General features: G+C 42.0%; 1 protein-coding gene across 1 annotated transcript in view; it reads left to right on the plus strand.

The window, feature by feature from the left end:
- The window catches only part of RTCA (RNA 3'-terminal phosphate cyclase), a 104,328-nt gene that overhangs the window by 57,927 nt on the left and 22,416 nt on the right, over positions 1-23,985 (plus strand). Inside the window, exon 9 of the mRNA XM_085601897.1 lies at positions 10,816-10,874. Within this exon, the coding sequence (XP_085458023.1) occupies positions 10,816-10,874 (59 nt within the window). The remainder of the gene's footprint in view (positions 1-10,815; positions 10,875-23,985) is intronic.

The following is a 23,985-nucleotide window of genomic DNA, read 5'->3' on the forward strand; positions in this document are numbered from 1 at the left end:
ACAGACACTCATACTGATACTCAAAAAACCAACTAATAACCTATATAGACACTCATGTAGCTATTCACCAACCCATGCAGCCACTTATACACAAAGTGAGAGACTGATACAGATATTTACACATTTAAACATTACTCACTAAGCCATGTATTCACTAAGATACACTTAATCAGTCAGTTATACAATCAATTTTTCAAAAACAAATCATCCATTTAGACACTTATATACCCATTTATTCTTCCATCGACCTTGAGATATACATATATAAAACATATGTAATTTTCAGAAAAACACACATTCACTGGATGATGTCATCAGTGATGTCATTTGAGATGTCATGAGTGATGTCATTGACCATGTCATGAGTGATGTAATATGTGACGTCATCAGCAGTGCATTGCGGGCGTGCGAGTTATAGTTAGCTGAACTAACTATAACGGGGGAATTTCAATGGTTTTGTACGAGTGAAAAGTCCAGCTAACTATAACGCCCCTGCAACCTATGGTTTTTTCAGTGAATAAATATATATATATATATATATATATATATATATATATATATATATATATATATATATATATATATATATATGAACAAACACCAGAGTTCCCACTATTGTCACCTCCAATTCAAAAAGGCAAAAAATCGGGACACGGACTCCAAGGTAGGTGCGTGGTTTTCTTCTTTTATTTTTTAGGCAAATAGACGCTTCGGCATGGCAGCATGACGCGTTTCGCCCAACAAGTGGGCTTGATCACATAATGAAAAAGTTCTAAACTTCACTATATAAAGCACTTACACAGGTGCCACTCATTGCGTCATGTGATGCAGTGAACACAGAAGAAATACTCTTAGTAGGGTGATCTTTCCAAAAACGTAGTGAGCAAACAGTTATTAGTTCCTCAATGACTGTACACTTAATATCATATAAAAACCACAATTATTATATAAATTAAATAAATAATTTAAAATAATTGATATGTTATATAGTGCAAAAATGCAAATGTGCAAATCGATGAACACTAAATAGTTAAACATTAGTAGGTACCAATACCTCAATGAAACCTGAACATCATTTTTCGTGCACCATATTGCATGGCGTCGTTGGTATAGAATTAGGAAAAAATTCCAATATATCTTTTTACCTGGCGTCTACAGTCATAATTATTAAAGAGTCAATCCCCTACAAAAAGGTTTAAAAAAACTGTTTGGATTTTTTTGTGTGAAAGTCTTCTAAAGTGCTAAAAATAATAATGTAAAAAATAATCACAATTATATCCATTGTGATTAAAAATCATATTAAGTGAAATTGGAAACAGAAGTTGCAAGATTCATTAACCCATTATAAAATATGTTTCCAGTTTGTAAGAGACATATAATTTGTTGGAGGGACATGTACCCATGAACTCTAAATTCTACATCAAAATGGACACTTGTGATTCTACTTGATATTGTTGCGTAAATGAGAATTAGAAGCCAAGAAGTCATAAAATAACCAGAATCTCAATTACTAAATGTGTAAACCTCATAGAAAATAGGTGTTCGATAGTACATATTGATACGAGGAGATTATCTAATCAATGACCGTTGTAAGGAAAGGAAAGGAAAAAACAACATGTAGTGTACTTGAATCCCATTGTACTATCAATAATCTTACTTCAATCTAAATGAACTTGATAGAGTATGTAAACATTTCGACAATATTATAAATAACCTTTAAAAAGATCTATAAAAATACATTCTTAAAATTTCTAACAAAATACAAAAATGTATAAAAAGACTTTTCAAAATTTCAGTAAAATGCAATATAAAAGAGATTCAATTCCCACAGTAACATGTGAAATTATTTTCCTTTACAGTAAATTATGATGGCATCAAACAAACACCAACAAGTATGACCTCATAAAAAATTGTATAACTCCTCCCCATTGTTTAAACCATTCGGTGTGCGAGTGTTCAATTCAAGTATAAATTTGGCCTCTAATTGCCTGAGTGCTCTCTCCCTGTTACCACCCCTTCTCATGGGTGGAACAGCAGAGATAACAAAATACTTGAGGTCCTCCAATTTGTTCATGTGGACTGCCTTAAAATGTCTGGCCACAGGATATGTCATGTCGGAGTTGACTATCGCCCTAAGATGTTGAAGGATACGAACATGCACCTGGAGCTTGGTGCTACCTATGTATTTAAGATTGCAAGTGCAGCTCAATACATAGACTGCAAACTCCGTGCGGCAATTGTATCTGGCCTTGATTTGGTTTTTATCAGCACCAAATATAGTAGTGTATTGGGTGGTGTTGATTCCGAACCTGCAGGCCCTACAAGTACTACATTTTACAAACCCATTTTGAGGTTTAAGCCACATGGTGCTGGTTTTGTTAGTTGGAGCTGTCAACTCTGGACTTGATTTGACTAAGGCATCATGCATAGATTTGCATTTTCTGAATGTCAATGTTGGTGGATCAGGAAATAACTGAGTGAGTATCATATCAGTTTGTATTATGGGCCAATGCTTGTTGATGATAGTCCTGATTTTTCTGTGCTGACTGCTATAAGTTGTTATAAATCTCATTGGATTCCTGTCAGTGTTCTCAGAGGTTGCACATCCCCTGTTCCCATGTTCAGTGGTAATGGTACTAGACAGTAGATCATCCCTGGATTGGGTGCAGACTTTAGCCAAAGCCATATTGATCATTTGATCACTATACCCCCTTGCCAAGAATCTGATCTTGCTCTCTTTGATACATTTTTCAAAATAGAAATCTGTACTGCAGATTCTACGAAGTCTCAAGAATTCCCCATAAGGGATACTTTTTATTAGATGAGAGGGATGGAAACTAGACGCATGAAGCGTTGAGTTTCCCGCAGTGTTCTTTCTATGGAGTGTAGTTTCAATACTGCCTTCGTCAGCACAGACTTGCACATCTAAAAAATCAATGGACCTATTACTGACCACTGCCGTGAAATGGAGATTGAGATTATTGTTGTTAAGTGCATTGATGAATTCTTTAACCAGTACTTCAGATCCTTTCCAAACAAAAAATATGTCATCGATAAAGCGCATCCATCCTGTGATGCGCTCATCCCATATTGTCTTGTGTTCTATTTTGAGGACCTGTTCCTCCCACCAGCCCACGTGTAAACACGCGTAGCTGGGGGAAAAACAGGCCCCCATTGCTACTCCTCTAATCTGATGGTAAATATCTCTATTGAATAAAAAATAATTGTTGTACAAGCATAACCTAATCATTTCAACAAGCATCTTTCCATGCTGATAAAATTCAATCGGCCTACCACCCAAAAAGAAATTGACTGCATTGATACCATCCGAATGGTTGATGCTGGTATACAGCGCAGACACATCAAGAGACACCAATGCATTGCGGGCGTGCGAGTTATAGTTAGCTGAACTAACTATAACGGGGGAATTTCAATGGTTTTGTACGAGTGAAAAGTCCAGCTAACTATAACGCCCCTGCAACCTATGGTTTTTTCAGTGAATAAATAATATATATATATATATATATATATATATATATATATATATATATATATATATATATATATATATCTTTAGTGCCATTTGATGAATGTTCACAACATTTCAAAAACTAGTGTAGAGGGTACTTTAGCTGCTGTCTGGAAAGTTTCAAGGTAATTTCTGAAGCGGGAGCCGAGGAAAAAGTTGCGTCCCAAAATGCTTTTCCCTCATGCAGGGTCTATGGGGATTTTACAAGATTTAGACATGGCTACAGCACGAATCCCTGTACGGAATTAAAGCACATTGGGCAGAAAGCTAGATCTTGGTCCTCAGATTGTGCTTTTTGTAATTTGGGGTGAATCTGGTCAGTAGTTTGGGAGTTTAGACATTTATAGATCTCTCGGGACGCAGATCCTCTACTGATCTGCAGCTACCCACGGATCCGAAGTCCAATTGGAAAAAAACCCCTCACACACTATATCCCCGCCATAAGCATAGAGTTAGGTGCACGCGGGGGTTGTGGCCAAGCCCTACGGCCATCCCCCACTGCATACGACCGAAGGCCGTGGTTGACGGTAATTGTATTAACGTACGGTAATTATATACAACTTTATGTAAATAAAACCTACAAATTTACTGAAAAAACCCAAAGGTTTTATAGCTAGGTTGATGTTTTACTCACACAAAGTCCTAGAATTCAGCAGTTATAGTTATATTTATAGTTCTACTTATGTGGAGAAACTAACTTGTTCTGTTAAGTAACTAAAGGCCGAGAGTTAAAGCTCCTTCACATAAGTATAACTATGCTGAATTTCTATGGTTTTGTGTGGGTAAAACATCAACCTAACTATAACGTCCTTCAAAGCTTTGGTTTTCCAGCTAATTAATATATATATATATATATATATATTACCTACTGGCGGTCGCCAGTAGGTAGTTATAGTTAGGACCACGTTTCCATAGGAAATCCGCAACATTCTATTTTGAATAACTTTGGCGCCGGTCGACGAATCCTCGCGAATTTTTCAAAATAGGTGGGGCGCTACGCTCCGCTCCTACCCTGAAAGTCTCGGGGGGATTCGTCAAGCGGGGGCTGAGATAAAAGTGGGGTCCCAAAACGCGTTTTTCCCATGCATTTTTCCATAGGACCTTTAGACAGGGCTACAGCCCGAACGGCTGAACAGAATTACTAGAAATTTGGCAGAGAGGTAGTCCTCAGGTCAAGGAAGTGCCTTTTGTAGGTTTGGTGTAAATGTGTTCAGTAGATTATGAGAAAATAGCCTTTAAATCAATATATATATCTGAGCCAGCTTACGGTGCGCTTACGGTACGCTTACCGTACGCGTACGGTGGCGTGCGCGAGCGCGATTCTGATTGGCTCTTAGATCTTAGTAAACATTCGAATCGGCCGAAACCAGGAAGCGGCGGCCGCCATTTTCTCTCTCGCACTGAGAGTGATGTTTAAAATATAAAGCACAAAAACATGTAAAGGGGCTGTTTAGACAGCTCCCACACACATAGCAATGTTGAGGGAGTCCCCAAAGATCCCCCAAGGCCAAAAACGGAATTTTTATTTTTTCGCTAATTTCGCCGATTACGCTTACCGTACGCGTACGGTAAAAAATTATAAAAAAAAAAAAATTATCCACACTCTCCCCACCCCGTGTGCAATTTGTGCCCGAAGGGCAACAATTGTGCATGGCTTATTAAAGATGAGTTAAACTAAAATATTTTTTAAAAAAATTATAAAATGAAACAAAATTATCCACACTCTCTCCACCCCGTGTGCAAATGGTGCCCGAAGGGCACCATTTGTGCATGGCTTATAACATAGTTGAAAAATTAAAATATTACCTTTCAAAACGAAGTGCATCATATGTCCTCCATGTGCGCACGGTGCGCGAAGCGCATCGTGCGTACATGGCCCATCTAGCGTAACGTGGGCACGTGCGTGCACGGCACTAACTGCGTAAAGTGGGTGCGCGAAGCGCACCGCGTGCTCACTGTGCGCGCACGGTGCGCGAAGCGCACCATGCGCGCACGGAACGAACTGCGTTAAGTGGGCGCGCACGCCACGAATGGCGTAAAGTAACTTAGCATTTAAAAAAACGTACAAATTCACTGAAAAAACCATTGGTTTCACACACGTTATAGTTAGGAATTAGCATTTAAAAAACCTTGCAAATTCACTGAAAAAACCATAGGTTTCACACATGTTATAGTTAGCGGAAATTTTACTGATAAAAAACCAATGAAATTCCCCCGTTATAGTTAGTGCAGGCAACTATAACTCACGCGACCGCAATCTTCTGCTGATGACATATGTGTCTTTATGAAAAAAAAATATTTGTAATATATGTATAGCTAAAAATGTATGGAAGAAGACATGGGCAAATAAGTGTCTAAATACAGTGTTAGCATCAGCAGAGGATTGCGGTCGCGTGAGTTATAGTTGCCTGCACTAACTATAACGGGGGAATTTCATTGGTTTTTTTATCAGTAAAATTTCCGCTAACTATAACATGTGTGAAACCTATGGTTTTTTCAGTGAATATATATATATGTGTGTGTGTTAGGGCAATGGCGTTTACTACGGTGGCAAGGGTATTTTTAGGGTTTAGGGTGGGTATAGGTTTTTGGGTGGCAAGGGTATTCTTAAGGTGGATATGGTTTTTGGGTAGTAAGGGTATTTTTAGGGTTTAGTGTGGGTATAGGTTTTTGGGTGGCAAGGGTATTTTTAGTGTTTAGGGTGGGTGTGGGTTTAGGATTTGTGAGATAATAAGGTGTGTGTGTGTGTATATATATATATATCTATACATCAATCATGGATTTATACTTACCTGTAAAATACATGCGTGGCAAAGGCATATGTATGGTAAAAATTTTCGTGGTAAAGACATGCATGGTGAAGGGATATGCATTAAAAAGTCATGCATGGTAATGGCATGTGTGGTTCCATCATACAACCACACTGAGTTTGCAGACCATTTGAAGAATATGTATACTTTGACATGCATGCTGGGCAGTGACGTTTCCTTATCTCCAAAATAGCTTAAATGATTTTCACCAAACCAAGAAATAGCACTAAATGATGGAAATGCTGCTATCGTATAAGAATTTGCTGACCATTGGTGTATCATTTTCGGAGTTACACCCGCAGAAAAGCCTACCATAGGAAATCCCATTTTATTGGTAACAGAAAAAACTGTATGAGGGCCTGCCTTACAACTATTGAACCGTTTGACCGATCGATACCAAATATAGTACACTTTTGCATGACCTACTAAACATTTTTTGCTTCAGTTTGTGTGCATATTGGTCTGTGGAGATAAGACAAGGTATCAATCTGAACTGCAGAGGCACAAGGACAACTCTGTAATATATGCATTTATTTATACATACACATCACATGTGGAGAGATTTAATCTCCCTATAATGTACTTTTACTTTTTTTAATGGCGTGTTCTGACATGCGAACATGCCTGCATTAAGAAAATTAGGCATCTAGTCACTTATAATAAGCTATTACAAGTGAGTTGTGAAGTCACATTGCCCATGACTCAGCATGTAGGAGGTTGATGTGTGTGAGCCCAAACAGTTTGTGTGCCAGCAGCAGATGGTGAAATAATCTGCCACTTGATAAGGCATACAGAAATCGTGTCCGGAATCTGCGTTTCAACTTCCAACAGCTTCACAATGCAGATTTTCTGAGGAAGTCTGCAGTAATGAGCAGCACTAGTCCATGTAAGAAACAGAATTTGTTTTGATGGGTGAAGGTCCAAACAAATCGATTAGCTTGTTTGCTCTAATACTGTTCACCTGTGAGAGAAATAATGTTTTATTCTTTTTTTATTTTTTATTTATTTTTATTTTTTATTCTCATTTGTGCAAACCGTGACATATAGATAGACACATATCCCTCTTATTGGGTAGGAAGGGATGTCCAAAGATTTTACATAATGCAACAAAACAAATTTTGGGACTGTCACTACGGTGGAACCATGAGTGACTCTCCTAGTGAATTTTGAGATCTTAAGACACAATCTTACATTGAGACGAGAAGGCGCTCCCTTCTACCAGACGAGGCGGGAAAAAATCCCCAGCTGGTAAAGATCCAATAATGTGTTATTCTTTGATGGAATGGCAGTGGTAATTCCTGCATGCTGTCTTAACATAGCAGTCACATATAACCCATTTAGCAACTCACTGTTTTTTTTAGCCTGGGGCAGGTTTCACCCAGGACATGTAGTTTTGGTTTCTAAGTTGACAGACCCATGTCGCACAGCACGAATTGCTAAAAAGGTAGGATTGATTGAAGTTGTCACACATGACCTGGTGCCCCTTTGCAGCTGTAATGTATGTAGAAAAGGAGGGGGTCTAGAGACTCACATTATATTTGGGATAAATTACCCCGCGCACCACTTTACGTAGTAAAAATATTCCACGTCACCTAAGTAAGCTCTGAGTACCATGACCAATAAAGGCAATTAGGGTGTGACCTCGTGCCTTTTATATGATCATGGAACTCCTCTGTGACTTGCAGTATCCTTATAATGAATAGATGGGGTACTTTATCCCACATATATTATACATAGTATATGTATGTGCACTTTTATTGCACAATATGCAGTGGTATAAAACCATATTTAGCAAACCTAAAAAGATGATGGACTGAGTGCTGAAACTTTTTAAACACTCAAGCCCAGTCAAGAGATCTGGGTTAAAACGATCATTCTTTTGCTCACTGCATGGGAAGCAGGGTCAAGAGAGATTTTCATATTGCTGGGTCTAACCTGGGTTGGCCTGGTGAGCAAAACAAAATGGATTTAACCCAGATCTGTGACTGAGGGTGAATGTTTGACAATGTTCAGAATTCTGTCCATTACCATTTTGTGTTGCTATAAAACCTACTATTACAGAGACAGGGCATGTTATTAGAAGGTGCCCATGAAATACAGATTTCATCTAATGGAGGCTTCGATTCAATTTGATTTGGTTCCTCCAGCAAATTCTCCAATCATGACAGTGCATTTGTAAATTGATAATTACAGTCCTGAGCTACACTGTAAAGCTTCACCATAGCCTAATATTAAATTTGCAACCTTTTCACGAAAGGTAAGCAAAACCTGGTCATTCTAATTGCAGTCAAGGCCCATTATAGTTGAGCTTTGCAGGAACAGCTGCAAAAACCTGTCAGCTTAGCCATTGCCTCTTGTTTTGTTGCCAGCCTATTTATGAAAGCTGAATATTCTAAATGGAACCGGGGTACAGTTTTGTCTAGCAGTCGACATGCTGAATGCGTTTTCTGATCAAGATAAACCAATGTCTGTTATCTGAAACTCTGCATAATTAAATATGTTTCTATTCTTTTTATCATAAATGATCAAGCAGTATAGTCTAGTATTTCACTTACTGTTTTCTATAACCCTTTACCGTTTTCAGGTTACTTTCACCCAAAAATACATATATTATAAAAGATACATAATGGGTAACTTGTGTAATATGTTCCTAAGTTGCCGTCATAAACCTCAAGATTTATGTCGTCACCGGAGCCTTTTAAAGGTGATGTAGGACCATATTACGTTTTAGATGGATACCTCTTATGCATTCTCTCTCTTTCCCCGTCCCTCGCTCTTGGCCCCTCACCCCCTTTGCCATTCACTGCTTATACCCTCACATATTACATCGCCCATGACCTGTTCAATGACTGCATTGATAATTTCACTGATGACATTTGAAATTACATAATTTAAGACAACACCGTTTATGGCTGGGGTGCAAATTATAGTTACTTCATGGCTCAAGTTATAGTTACCTCAGTTGCTAGTTAGCGATCACTAGTGAATTTTAGTGTTTTTTGTTTTTGTTTAAAATGTGTGTGTGTGTGTGTGTGTGTGTATATATATATATATATATATATCCGTGCCCGCCTAAGAAGCCGCCCTGAAGGGTCAGGGACTCCACGCCGGAGGTTCTTGTATGGATATAGATTATGGAGTATGACCCACTCGCCGCGCTGGAACCTACGAAGGCAAGCTAATATAGCAAATCTCAGTACTGCGCTGGAAGGGATTCGGTGTGGAGAACTTCCACACTGATCGTGCTGGGGACGCGATGCTTTGGACAGAGTCTAAGAACAGTAAGCATTTGCGATAAACAAACATTCACGTAACTGCATTGATTTGAAGATAAAGTGCACCGGCAAGACGCAGTGAGCACGACATCAGCTGTGCCACAAGAATTAAGAACTGTCGGGATACATTCAGCATTACAACATTGTCCCGAGTGCATTATGGAACATGCAGGCTCACAGATAGTCACGTGACTTTGCATTTAAATGCGTGCATTAACGCACTTGGCGGTCAACTTCCTTCCGTGACCAAGGCTCAACCGCCGAAACATGTTGGAATTTAGGAAGCTTTCGTATGCCGCATGACCCTGAATAAAGCCTCTCTCCTCAGTATTGGGCTTCTTCTTGTTTCTTTTGAGTGAGGATTTGGCGGGACCCCTCCGTGCCCGCCTAAGAAGCCGCCCTGAAGGGTCAGGGACTCCACGCCGGAGGTTCTTGTATGGATATAAATTATGGAGTATGACCCACTCGCCGCGCTGGAACCTACGAAGGCAAGCTAATATAGCAAATCTCAGTGCTGCGCTGGAAGGGATTCGGTGTGGAGAACTTCCACACTGATCGTGCTGGGGACGCGATGCTTTGGACAGAGTCTAAGAACAGTAAGCATTTGCGATAAACAAACATTCACGTAACTGCATTGATTTGAAGATAAAGTGCACCGGCAAGACGCAGTGAGCACGACATCAGCTGTGCCACAAGAATTAAGAACTGTCGGGATACATTCAGCATTACAACATTGTCCCGAGTGCATTATGGAACATGCAGGCTCACAGATAGTCACGTGACTTTGCATTTAAATGCGTGCATTAACGCACTTGGCGGTCAACTTCCTTCCGTGACCAAGGCTCAACCGCCGAAACATGTTGGAATTTAGGAAGCTTTCGTATGCCGCATGACCCTGAATAAAGCCTCTCTCCTCAGTATTGGGCTTCTTCTTGTTTCTTTTGAGTGAGGATTTGACGGGACCCCTCCGTGCCCGCCTAAGAAGCCGCCCTGAAGGGTCAGGGACTCCACGCCGGAGGTTCTTGTATGGATATATATATATATATAATATAGATCCGTAGAGAGGTCATTGATATATTGCTATGTCTGTATATTTTATTCATATATTCTTGATGAATATTTTCTAATTTTCTTGTGTGAAAATGTAAATCTGTATGTGAGAAAATTAAAAATAACTGCTTATTTCGATGCTTCTTTATAGGCTTTTTGCTGAGACCTCAACAGGTTGTATTTTTGCTGGATCGGCACTTGGCAAAAGAGGTAAGAATAAGATTTAAAGTGATGTTTCAGTTTCTGTGAATGCCCATGAGTTTGCATTTTGAAACTTGTGTAAAATGATGACAAGAGACTACCGTAGGCTGCTTCCAAACAAAAAATTTATATCATGTAGGTAAAGGAATGCCTGAATTTTGCTTATCCAACATAATATGGTCCTATTCTTACCTTATTTGATGAAGTAGTGTGAAGATGACAGGCATGCACCATGCTTTAGCTGGCAGGACGAAGTTGCTGTCACTTGGTTAGATCCAAAATTGAATGTCCATGCTTCTTCTTTATGATCACAGGTGTGCGGAATGGGGTCAGGTACAGTAACCCAAATCAGAGAAATACATACACCTCTTGTTTATTGGGTGAGATCATTTTTGGTTCTTCAACCTCCGTTTTATAGGCCTGCTTGCTGTACATGCTCACAGTGGTTGCTTAGTGGTCTAAGACACACCCTTGACTTTTCAGAGATAGATTTTAGTTGACTGTTATTTGATAGGGGGATACATTGCATGTCAATGTGTAATCTTTGTTCAAAACGACAGTGCACACATTGATGATGTCTTTGTAATGCTATGGAATGTCTTTAAATTCTTCCCGGCTAGCAGAGCCGCTCGGTGCTTATGCTTTCAATGCTTCCCATATATAAAGGAAGTATGTATAGGGAAAGAAATTTACAACAGTTCACTCACTTTATTAGTTCCAGAACTGTTTGGTTTGCAGCATGTGCTGTAGATCATGTGCTGCGTACTCTCCCTCCATCTAGTGTTGGGTTTGAAATATTACAACTTTCTTTTGCATTTACCATTGAATAGTTAGTGATAACATCCTCTGAAACTCACACAGGCAAGTAAAAAGACTGTGGTTAACAGTAATCTATTTTAAAACTAAATGCAAATTTACAGCCCAATCCATTGATCACATGAAAAGTTCTACTGTGGTGGCTGGACATAGGAACGCACCTTTTCAGTGTTATCCCTCCTTCAGCATTCCGTGCCCTTCTACCAACCTTCAGTAGGGTCTGTAACCTTTATTTGCCAAAGACATATGTTTAAGATAAATGCTTCACTTGTATAACATTTTGGTGCAAGGAAACAATCAAGTTCCAAAGGTATAGATGGTGGTCACACTACCCCGAGATTGTCATAAGGGACTCTACTGTGTCATTGCATAGGGCTTACAGTAGTACAATGAAAGCACAAAAATGAGGCGTAAACTAGATGATAATAAGTTGTCTTTAGTAATTAATTTGCACGATGAGGGGTCTGATCTGAAACTGTGTGTTCAGTAACCTCCACAGAAACCTGCACTGACTGAGACGGGCATTGCATCCACATCAAAAATAAATCAATATGTTTGTTGAAACCTTCCATCCCACAACAAACATTGCATGCCACTCAGATTCAAAACCTCTTCGACTGTCATTGAAAAGATGACTGTAAGGCCGTACTGGGATTGGCTTCTACATGGGGATTGACTTTAAAAGACCCCTAGAGGATGATCTACCTAAAAAAGATTACTAAGCACAAGAAATGTAGCAACCTCGAAAAGAGACTTAAACTCATATGGAAGAATAACCCGGAGAGGATGATCAACTTCTATTCTATTTGATCTTGAAGAACTTTGACATAAAAGACGCTGGAAGAAGGCTCAACAAGGAAAACAGAAACTAAGCTATTCAGAATCAAGGGCTTCAGGTAAACCTGGGTTGTCATTAAAATATGATGAAAGACTGAGACAAATCAAAAGACCCCAAATTATTTCTTCTGAGGCATAAATTCACCATTCTTGCCACATTCATCGCCTTTAATGAAACAATTGTGGCGGAACCTGAAGTTAGGCTTTTAGTAGGAGGAAATCCATCTGAAAACTGAACAGGGAGAACAGCAAGAGCATGAAAAGAAGGGTGTCTGGAGTATATAGCCAGTGGAAACGGATGAGGATACTCTGGATATATATCCATTTAGAGTGTTTCCTCTGATAACACTCCCCCATACAATGAGGTAAAACAGACAGTGGTATTCCAGAATGGGGTTGCCGTGTAAGTAGAGGAAGGGAAAGATTGTTTCTTGATTGTGACGTTATCAAGAACATTAGACACAAACCAATATCGTCCTATGTACAGTCAAGGTTACGACTGAGAAAATAAGCATTAACACATGCTTTTAAGGAATTATGGGGAAGAGGGAGAGAGGAACCCGAAACATACCCAATACTGCTCTCTTTATTATCTCTGCATTCTGCTGGCTATTTAGTAAAGTGGCTTTATTGTTCCCTGACAGAGGCAGCACGTGGCCCCCTCATGCAACTACGCAGGCGTTGGGAACTATCCCTGGAAAAGAGCTTCACTGATCAAGAATGGAATAGTGTTGAACTATCCTCAAAAGATATCTCGAAACTCCAGGTTCAAATTCACACAATTTTATTATTTGCACATGACATACATGACACCTCAGAGGTTAAATGTAGTCTGTGGTGGGGAGCTTCGAGGCTGCCCTAGATGTCAACACGAGGATGCAGATTTCATACATATGAGATGGGGCTGCCCCATGCTGAAACCTCTTTGGGGGGAGTGATCCTATCATTAAATAGGGCGTTGGGACGTGAACTTAGTCCGACAATTGGGGTTTGCCCACCCAAGCGGAAGACTGGAAATAGATTTATAGACTTAGTTTTGGTTGTTGCCAGACATAGAATAGCTATGTCCTGGAAATCAACTGTCGGGTCAAAGATAAGCACTTGGAAACAAGATGTTGTTTATTGGGCAGGAGCGGAGAGCAGGGCCCTACTTATAAAAGAGGTGAGGGGACCACGTAGGTGCCCCATCACTACACAATGGAGAGAAACTCTCAACACCTGGGAACACCCGGTCATAAAACAAGACTCGGAAGGTAGTAGCATAAGTAGAGCAGAGGGGAGAGTAGTGATTAGAGGGCACTGTGGGGGATAAGCTGCGGATTACTCATTTGGGACCCTGGAAAGCCTCGAGATCCCTCGTGAGTACACAAGGCTGAAAGGGCTAGGACTTTGGCTGCTCCAGTGGGAGTTACCTTTCCTTGCACCATATACATCGCCATCCCCCCAGCCACCCAGCTGTACACTTTGACTCCTCAACAGGAATCATATTAGGAATTTGAAGACCACTCTGTAGTTGTTAGTTTTATTTGAGATTGGTTAAAGGCTAAATTAATGAGACCTCCTCGACAACTGCCCTTAAGTCAGCTAGACAAGCTCATGAGCAGACTATTGATACTTCCATGGCCTGCGGATGAAAGTCGACCTCCATGGGAATTTCCTCCAGTAGAATGGACTATTTACCGATCCTTGGCATTGAGGTAAAAATGAGGTGGATATTCGTATAAAGATGCATGTAGAAATAAAGGAAAACAAAAAGACCAACGCTTCTTCCCAGTAAGAAAAAGCACGGCACACTTTGGAGTCTTGTGAGGGCTTTAATTAGATTGATATTCGCAAAGCAGGCAGTCCATGAGAATCAGGCATGTCAAAGTACTGGCAGTTTATGAAGCGTTGGCATACGCGTTTCAGCGATAAATCGCCTTCGTCAGTGCCGGTTTCACAGAGTCGCCAGCACACAGTTCAGCCGTTATTGCTCCTGTTCCTGTTAAAAAATTAACACATGCCCCTCCTCCACATCATGTGCTTGTTGCAACGCGATGCCACTCCCACAGGCCAAAGGATGCTGGGACTTGAAGTCCGAGTGGGCGCCTGAAAAATTTCTGAAACGCTCCAAAACATCAAGTGATGCTCCCAAGTCAGTGAGCACGGGCCGCAAACCAGCTCGAGTGCCCGCGGGGGTGGAAATCAAGGGCCTCACTGGTTTCTCCATCAGGCACACCATCATGCCTCCTCTCTCCCCATTCCAGCTGATACTGCCAAATGACGATACAACTCTTCGGGGGGGCGCCTTGTTTTGCCAAAAAACAAAAATTACCAAAAGGCTGGTTTCTCCTGGGCGCTCCTGATCGAGAGGGTGTGCCGTTTGTCCGCCTCCAGCCAGCGGACTAAACACAAAGACCAACGCTTCTTCCCAGTAAGAAAAAGCACGGCACACTTTGGAGTCTTGTGAGGGCTTTAATTAGATTGATATTCGCAAAGCAGGCAGTCCATGAGAATCAGGCATGTCAAAGTACTGGCAGTTTATGAAGCGTTGGCATAAATAAAGAAATGCATATATGTGATGGAAATGATAGAAAGTCTATGACGAAAGTAACCTTAAACAGGCATGTTACAAATTTGATAGGTATCTGATAAATGCCATTAACCTTTTTTTTTTTTTAAAAGGTTACGACTCAGAAAGCCATTGTAATTCGGTCCAGAGTAGGGAGGAAATTTGAAGCAGCTCATTAAATCCATTTTATAGTAAGGGTCATGCCCAACCCGATTCAGCAGTGGTAGATACTGCAGGGAAATTTGCTTTCTTTTTAGGGAGATGTCTATGGCTTGCATCTTGAAGATAAGCAACTTAGATGCAGCTGGTGAAAGAGTGGCTGCAGGTTTGGTGAGGAATTGTTGCCTAGCTACTTCACAAGCCTTGCCCTTAGTTCAACAGGCATCAATGGAAGAAGATGTAGAACATCCTTCCTGTGTATCTAGGCCTCACTGAAAGAGGGCATAGGAGATTATAGCAGGACATCATGAATGCATGTTGCAATTTAGATACAGCAGATGCCTCCTTTTGCCATATTAACACTCGCCTGCTGCTTCGGAGTCGCACATGTCTTTTGACGAGGGCAATCTAATTGTGACACTAATTGCCTCAACATCATATGCCAAAAAAAATCAACCCAGAACAAATGGGAATCATCAGCCTCTTCTCTCGCAATAAGTGGCATCTGTACTAGCCAAAGGTGCAATGGAGGAATTACTATCACTGGAGTTGAAAAGAGCAATATTTTTATCTACTTATTCATTCCCAAGAATGACAGCACACTTGAGCCAATCTCTTAAGTACATTGGACTTGAAAGATGCATATTTCCATACACCAATGCATCCAGCCTTTCCAGAATAAGTTTGTGTTATGTGGTAAATATTATGAATTTAAATGATCCGCTTCCAGCATAAATTCAAGTCCACAGGTAGCTTAACAAATCTCTAGCTGTTTGGCAGCACACCTGCATCGCGATTATATTTATGCCTACCCGTACCTGGGTTATTGATTTGTCAATATGAAGAAATCCGATATATGGATACTTAAAGTCCCTAAATTTCAGTGAGACAGTCTTAAATTAGGGGCAGCAAACGTTTACCAAACTACAGAGTGAGCTTTGGCATTTCAGAAATGGATTCCTCTTTGGCAGGCATCACAACTGCTGACAGTGAGGTGGTTGGTGAAACTGTTGAGAATGTTGATATAATGCATTTTGTTGGTCCAAATTGATGCTTAGAAATGAGACCTCTGCATGTGTCTTTGGCAAGCTGGCAGTCTCAAGTTGCTGCCAAGTGAGGGACTCTAAGGCCAGATGTACTTACGTGCCAGTCACAAAAAATGGTTGCACATTGCGCACTGACTTTTTACAAACATTATTTCAGTTTGCAAACTGACCTATGTACGAGTAGCTTGGTTTGGAGAATAGGTAACATACAACAACAGAGAAGCACATATCCTCTTCACTTGACTAAGATGGCACACTCTTCAGACCTTTGGTGGGAAACTGCTGAGAGTAGACATTGAATTCGCAGACCAGCTGGGTAGGAATCATCAGGAGGCCCACAAAAGGGCGAGCAAAGGGCAAGCAAAACACTTATCCTGTACACATTCTTTACATGTGGGGGACTCCACATGAGGATCTGTTTTGACCAAACCAATGTTATGCCTTTAAGGATCCGCAACCCCAGTTTCTACACATCTTCTGAGAATAGAGTGGCTAGGGACATTTTCTTATGCTTTCTCCTTTGCCTTTTCTACCATGGGTCATATGCAAGATGTTCCAAACTCTGATATCCGTATTCCTCATAGCCTCAGCATGGACCTGTCACTGTGTTCTCCCTTTTAATGGAGATGTCCATACATCCTAATTCACAGTCATTCAATCTAGTGATTTGGCTATTGTGATGTTTAAATCTGGGTATTTGCAGGTCCCTGTTCTTATTTTTAGAGAATCATGGCAACAAACTACTAGATCATGCTGTGCAGCTGCGTGGAAGCATTTTGTGAAATACATCATCAAATATGTTGATCGTATAAATGTGAGACTTGGCTTACATGTTGATAAACGTTATTTTGGGAGCCTTTACAGCATATTCACAAAACAGGAGACCTGCATTTATTTGTTAAACAACAGTTAAAAACCTTGGGAAAGGCAACAGCCAAAACACTCCTGTTTTGTGTGTTGCTGTGGCAATAAACCTCTGATATTTGTTGGATCCAGTGAGTGCATGTCTACTGTTCTGCGGCAGAGTGCAACTAACGAAGTTAGAGTGAGTCCCACCCTCACTGAGCATGGCACCCGCTGAATTGGGGAGAGACCGCTACTGAGGTGGAAAAGCAATCAAATAAATTATATATATCCAAACAAGATTGTCCATGAGTTTGAAGACGCTCTCCCAGGCAGGTAATGAGGCTAAGAAATCTCATTTGGCACTGAAGTTCCTTTCTTTAGCCTAATGTGTTTCAGACCTTCCCTGGTCCTTCGTCACAGGCAGAAGAAATACAGCTTTGCACTAACACTCCCACAGCACCTCCTATTAGCATGATAATTAGCAGTATTGCCCTCCAGTGGGCCTCCCAAGTGAGCTTTTGAACTTCATTTCCATAATTCATAGCCCTCCAGTGGGCGTTGCAGTGTCATTTGTTAAATAAAATCTGCTCAGCCTGCCAATTTGCAGCTTGACTACAAACAATTAAGAGTCAATGCAGACCCAACTTTCAGGTGCAGTGGTGGTGCTGTTTTTACGACAGGACTGCTGCTATATACACACACATATATAAATGTGTGTGTGTGTGTGTGTGTGTGTGTGTGTGTGTGTGTGTGTATATATATATACACACACGCGCACACACACACACATATATACATTTATGTATATTACCTACTGGCAGTCGCCAGTAGGTTGTTATAGTTAGGACCTATTTTCCATAGGAAATCCGCAACATTCTATTTGGAATAACGTTGGCGCCGATTGACGAATCTTCGCGAAATTATCCAAACTTTTGGCCAGCTCCGGTCCGCTCCTATCCTGAAAATTTCATGGTGATTCGTCAAGCGGGGGGTGAGAAAAAAGGGGGGTCCCAAAATGCATTTTCCCCATGCATTTTCCCATAGGACCTGTTGACGCAGCTACAGCCCGAACTGCTAAACGGAACTACACCAAATTTGGCAAAGAGGTAGTCCTCAGTTCAGACTCGTGCCTTTTGCTTAAATGGTGTAAATCCGTTCAGTAGTTCCTGAGAAAATTAGAGTTAAAAAGATAGATATATCTTAAGGGGGCCTAACCACACATCTCATCGTGAGATGTGATTGGCTGTCAGTACTTCATCCAAGAAGTGTTGGCAGCCATCTTGGGACCAAAATACATGATAGCACCTCATTAAAAAGCATTGCAGTTAATAGAAGGTTTTAAGACTTTAGTTACATTATAAATCATTTCTTGATGGTACCATACTCATTTTAGGAATTGTGGTGTGTTCTAAGGTGATTTTACCATGTGAAAAAGCCTTCTGCTGTGATATCATGAATCATGTTTGAGAGAAAACTATTTTCTCATGCTTTTCCAACAGAGGTTTGGAAGGTGATCTATAAGCTAAACTGATAGCATATTTTCTGTGAATTCACATTATCTTTCTCAGTCATGTGAGAATGAAGTCTGACATTCTCAGTAAAACATGTACATCCAACAAGGGCAGAGACTGTCAGTTGATTTCTTTTTTGTTCTACTGCAGCTTCCCAGAGTGCTCTAAAGAACAACTAGAGTGCTTACTGTCTTACTTATGACAAAAGTATGGCACACCTGAAGCCATCTTGGTTTGAATAAAGTGGTAACACTTAAAACATTTAATTTACAAAGGAACAAAATGAGGGGGTTCATTTTGCCATAGAAATTATGATTAGTGCTGCAGAAACAAAAATTGGAGCACATTTCGAGTGACTTCTCAAATCCTCTTCTATTTCATAAAAAATGTCTGACATGCAGACTGAAACATGCACTTTGAATACCAGCAGAAGACTTCCCTGGTGAGCAGTAGCTTTACTACAGTGATCTAATGAGCAACTAGAGTGCTAACATTCAGAATTTATGGCAAATGTGTGACACATCTGAATGCCTTCTTGATGGAACCAAAGTAAAAAACTAAAAGTATTTCCTACTGAGGAGACTGCAGTAAATGAGGAAATTAGGAAACTTCATAACAAATAAATCTCCCAAGATGGCCACCAGAGACAAAAGAACCCAAATGCAGCACAAATATCACCCAGATGTAGCCCAATGACAGACGTGTGCAAAACACGTATTTTTGTGTATTTGCAGTTTTATATAGTGCAGACTTGTCAGGTATTGGAGTGCTTTACATGAGCATTGGTTACATCACACAAGATCAAATTCATTTTGGTTGTAGACATGGGGAGATTAAGTGATTTGACCACAATCACAGAATGTTGAGCTGAAGCAGAAACTCCAACCTGGTTCCCCAGTTGCAAAGTCTGCAGCTCTGGAAGTAACACCACATCCTCACCCCTAAGTGCAGCATTTAATCAAGTGGTCAACTGGATAAAAAAACATAAAGATTACAAATAATTTAAAAGTTCTTTGTCACTATTTGAAAACTCAGAAAATATGTCCTCATTTTAGTTTTTTAGAGCACTAACCATCATTTTGATACAAATAAGACCCTCTCATATATGTAATTTCTAAAGGAAATGCTCTAGGTATTACAGTTTTATTACATCAAAATGACGTCAGGCGTTCCACCCTTTTGTAATAAATATAGAATGTTAGCAATCTAGTTGTTCATTGGGATACTGTTGAGAGGCAGAGGCCAGGAGCACGGACTCTGAAAATTGAAGGCAGGTAGGAGAGTGCAGAGGCAACAATTTGACCACACAGGGCAGGCAGGAAGGGCAGTGGCAGCACAATAGACTATGGAGGGCAGTGGAAAGGGGGGCAGGGGCAACAAACCAACAATACAGGACTGGCAAGAGAGGCTGTGGCAATATAATAGACCATTGTGGGCAGAAGTTAGAGGCAGTGGTAGTACAACCATACATGCCAACAGACCCGTTTCAGCCAGGAAACGTCCAATGTTTTTAAGCTCAAATGGGCTTTAGTTGATCTGTCTCCTGTCTACAATCTCCTCTTTTTCAATGTAACTCAAAGGGGAAAATCAATACCCCAGTTTTCTTTCAAAATCTCCCTCTTACCAAGTTCAAAATGTTCGCAAGTATGGTAATTGGATCATGGTAGGCAGGAAGAATTGGGGTAGGGACATGGACTCGGATAACAGAGGACAGGAGGGACATGGAGAGGTGCACCAAACTGACCCTACAGGGCAGGCATCAGAGTTTGCAGCAGCACAATACACCACACAGGGCATGCGGGACGGAAGTGCAGCACAACAATCCATAGAAAGCAATAGGGAGGGGACAGGACCATGCACAAGGTCAACAGAGAACAGAGGGGAAAGAGGCAATGGTAGCTAGCTGACCATAATGGACAGACAGGAGAGAAAGCTGCAGCATAACGGACCATAAAGGGTAGGAGGGACGGATCAGAGGCATTACAATGGAACAGACAAGCCAGGAGTGCGGGAATAGGGGTCTGCACATGGAAACAGAGGGCTGGGGGCAAGGGGGCAGGGCAGGAGCAGCAAGATGACCATGGAGGTCAGGCAGGATGGGCACTAGAAACAAAACACACCATGGAGAGCAACCGTGAGACTATGATGGCATACACACAGACCATGGAGGGAAGGTGGGAGGGGGTCAGGGGCAGCTAGCTGACCACACAGGGAAGGTGGGATGGCCATGGCAGCACTGAAGACCATGCATGGCAAGCGGGAGGGTTAGTGGCAGCACAATGGCTATGATGGGCAAGAAGGAGGGTGCAGGGGCATGCACAAAGGACCATGGAGGATAGAAGGGAGGGTCAGGACCTGGGCACAGACAAGAGAGTTCAGGGGAAGGGGCCTCACAACAGACCGCGCGGGGCAGGCAGGAGGAGCAGTTGCAGCACAACAGACCAGGGAGGGCAGAAGGGTGTGGCCGTAAAATGGACCATGGAGGACAGGAGGAAAGGCATAGGGGCATGGCATGTGGACAGGCAGGGTGGAGGTGGCAGGGACAGGTTACAGTCATCTGACCATGCTAGGCAGGTGAAGGGGAGTGGCAGCTCAACAGAACACTCAGAGTAGATAGGAGTGTCAGGTCCATGGAACATGGTGGGCAAAAAGGATGGAGCAGGGGCATGCACAAAGACCTTGGAGGGTAGGGGGAAGGAGAATAGGGGCAGCAAGCTAAGCACAGAGGCTAAGCAGGAGATCAATGATGGGCCATGGAATTGGGCAATGGAGGGCAGGATGAGTGGACTGGTACATCATGCTAAATGGAGGGCAGTGGCAGCACATCAGACCGTGCATGGCAGGAGGGAGGAGGCTAGTCCATGGATTCAGACAACAGAGGATAGGGAGGAGGTGGATGGGGCAGCAAGCTAACTGTTCAGAGAAGGTGGGTATTAGGAACTTCATTGTTTTTAAAATGTGTGTTTGTTCGAACTACTTAAAATACGAACAAGTATGCAGCATAATCTCACTTTTATTCAGGAAGAAGAGGACGTTTGTGACTGTGACGCCGGGTTCACTTGGCAGAAACACCCTCTGACCCTCCACCCCCCATCGCAAAATGTAATGCCCGTGAAAAGGATCGGTGGACGCAGTGTTATATAGAACATAGTCCTAAGAGCACGATTGAAAATGAAAACTAGATATAGTATATGGTATAAACTATGCACCAAAAAGTTTGATATAATATGAACCGGAGCGTGAAATATAATATGCAATACATTGTGCGCAATGACAGATTCATTGGAGAGCGCGAGATAGCACAGGCACTAGCGCGTGCTACGCGATATGCGCCTTGGAGTGTAATATGCACAGGGCAGTGTTGTGTAACCTAACTAGTCTCTAAAGTTGTAATATAAAATATGTGCTGGGGAGTGTAACGTTGCATATGCACTGTGACAAAGATATGGATCCCAGATTGTAATATGTATGGCATAGCGCTGTGCGTTATAACATAGGCATCGAGGAAGGCACGTTAGATGGGGCAATATAACCCGTGCGAAGGCAATTGTGGCATGAGATATTCACGGGGTGGTGTTACAGTGCACATGGGCTAGAGAGTGTCTAAGCATACGCACTAGCTGGTGGAATACAACACAGAGGTGTGTGGCACTCGGCAGGCACTGGTGGGTGTAACACAGCATTGGGCTCAGCCAGGAGCACGCTGTGACTCTCAAGTGAGGTTTGTCTCCTTTCCAGAGAGTAAAATAAAAAGTATTACACATCCGGCAGTGGAAGTGTGTTTTATTAACCGTGAGGGGAGTTTCTTGCATAGTTTGGTCGAATTTTTGTCAAATCCCCTTTGAATGACTTGGTGTGCGTGTGTATTAAATATGCCTGTCAATAGCTACCCATGTTTGTATAAATAAACGATAAGGGTGTCTACTTGGAGAGTACCCGCCGGCGGGGACGCCGGGTTTAGGCACGGTAGGGCGTCAGACACGTCAGAGCTTCACTAGCGGTGTAAATACATTCCATGTGGATTCATTGTCGCCTTTTAATGAATATCATGCAAATCGTCATGGTGATAGGTACATACGGTTTGTCCAGCATGTCCTAAGTGTTTCTATAAATATATATATTTTTTAAAATAATAAAAAACAAAGGCCGGCCCCGGGGGATGGGGTCCCCGGGGCCATAAGTGGCCTGAGGAGGGGGGCAATGCAGCCACCCTCCTAAAGATTTTTTTTTTTTTTAAAAGGCCATGACCCGGGGGTTGGGGTCCCCGGGTCCGAATAAGGCTTTGGGAGGGGGGCACGCGGCCCCCTTCCAAATTAATTTTTTTCAACAAAAAAAATTAGGATGCAGGCCCTGGGGGATGGGGTCCCCAGGGCCAATAAATTAGAAAAAGAAGTGGGGAGCCACACAGCCCTCCTTCTTAAAAAAATAAAATAAATAAAAGACCGGCATCGCACCGGAGGCCACACCCCCTCCTTGCAGCACTCTGCAAACGCGCCTCCTGGCCAGTTATAAGTTGGGGAATTAATTCCCCTTCAATACTGAGGGTCCCTGAGGGCCAACTAGCCCAACAGGTATCTCCAGTATGCGCCAGGGAGCTGCGTTGCAGACAGGTGTTCTGAGGCCACGCCCCTTTTTACACCTCTATGCAACGCAGAGCTGTGGCGCTTACTGGAGGTAACTAGTGGGCTAGTTTGACCCTTGGGACCCTTAGGATTCAAGGGGACTTAATCTCTCAACTTAGAACGGCCACAGGGTGCGTTTACACAGTGGTGAAGGGAGGGGACGGGGCCTGAGGTGACGTGTGCAAACACGCCGTGTGGCGTGTTTAAGTTGGGGAAATAATTCCCTTTCAATCCTGAGGGACCCTGGGGGCCAACTAGCCCACCAGGTGCTTCCAGTAAGCGCCACTGCTCTGCGTTGCAGAGAGGTGGTGCAGGCCGTGCCCCTTTTTACACCTCTTTGCAATGGTGCTTACTGGACGTACCTAGTGGGCTATTTTGCCCCTAGGGACCCTCAGAATTCAAGGGGACTTAATCTTCCAACTTAAAACGGCCACAGGGCGTGTTTACACAGTGGGGAAGGGAGGGGACGGGGCCTGAGGTGACGTGTGCAAACACTCCCTGTGGCGTGTTTTAAGAGGTAGTTTTAATCCCCTGCCCTATTATATACTAGGGGCTTACAGAGGAGGTCATGCTAATGTAAATCAAACCGGAGACACTGTTCCAGTAAAATACAGGAAAAGAAACGTGGAGACACGTATATAAGGAATGTACTAGGCTATATGAGACCCACAGGTTGGGAGGGGAAGCAGAGCTTAATTTCTCTTGTTGCCCTCACACACCCCAGGAGGTGTC

Source organism: Triturus cristatus, chromosome 4_2 (genome assembly GCF_964204655.1).
Source record: "Triturus cristatus chromosome 4_2, aTriCri1.1, whole genome shotgun sequence".
NCBI lineage: Eukaryota > Metazoa > Chordata > Amphibia > Caudata > Salamandridae > Triturus > Triturus cristatus.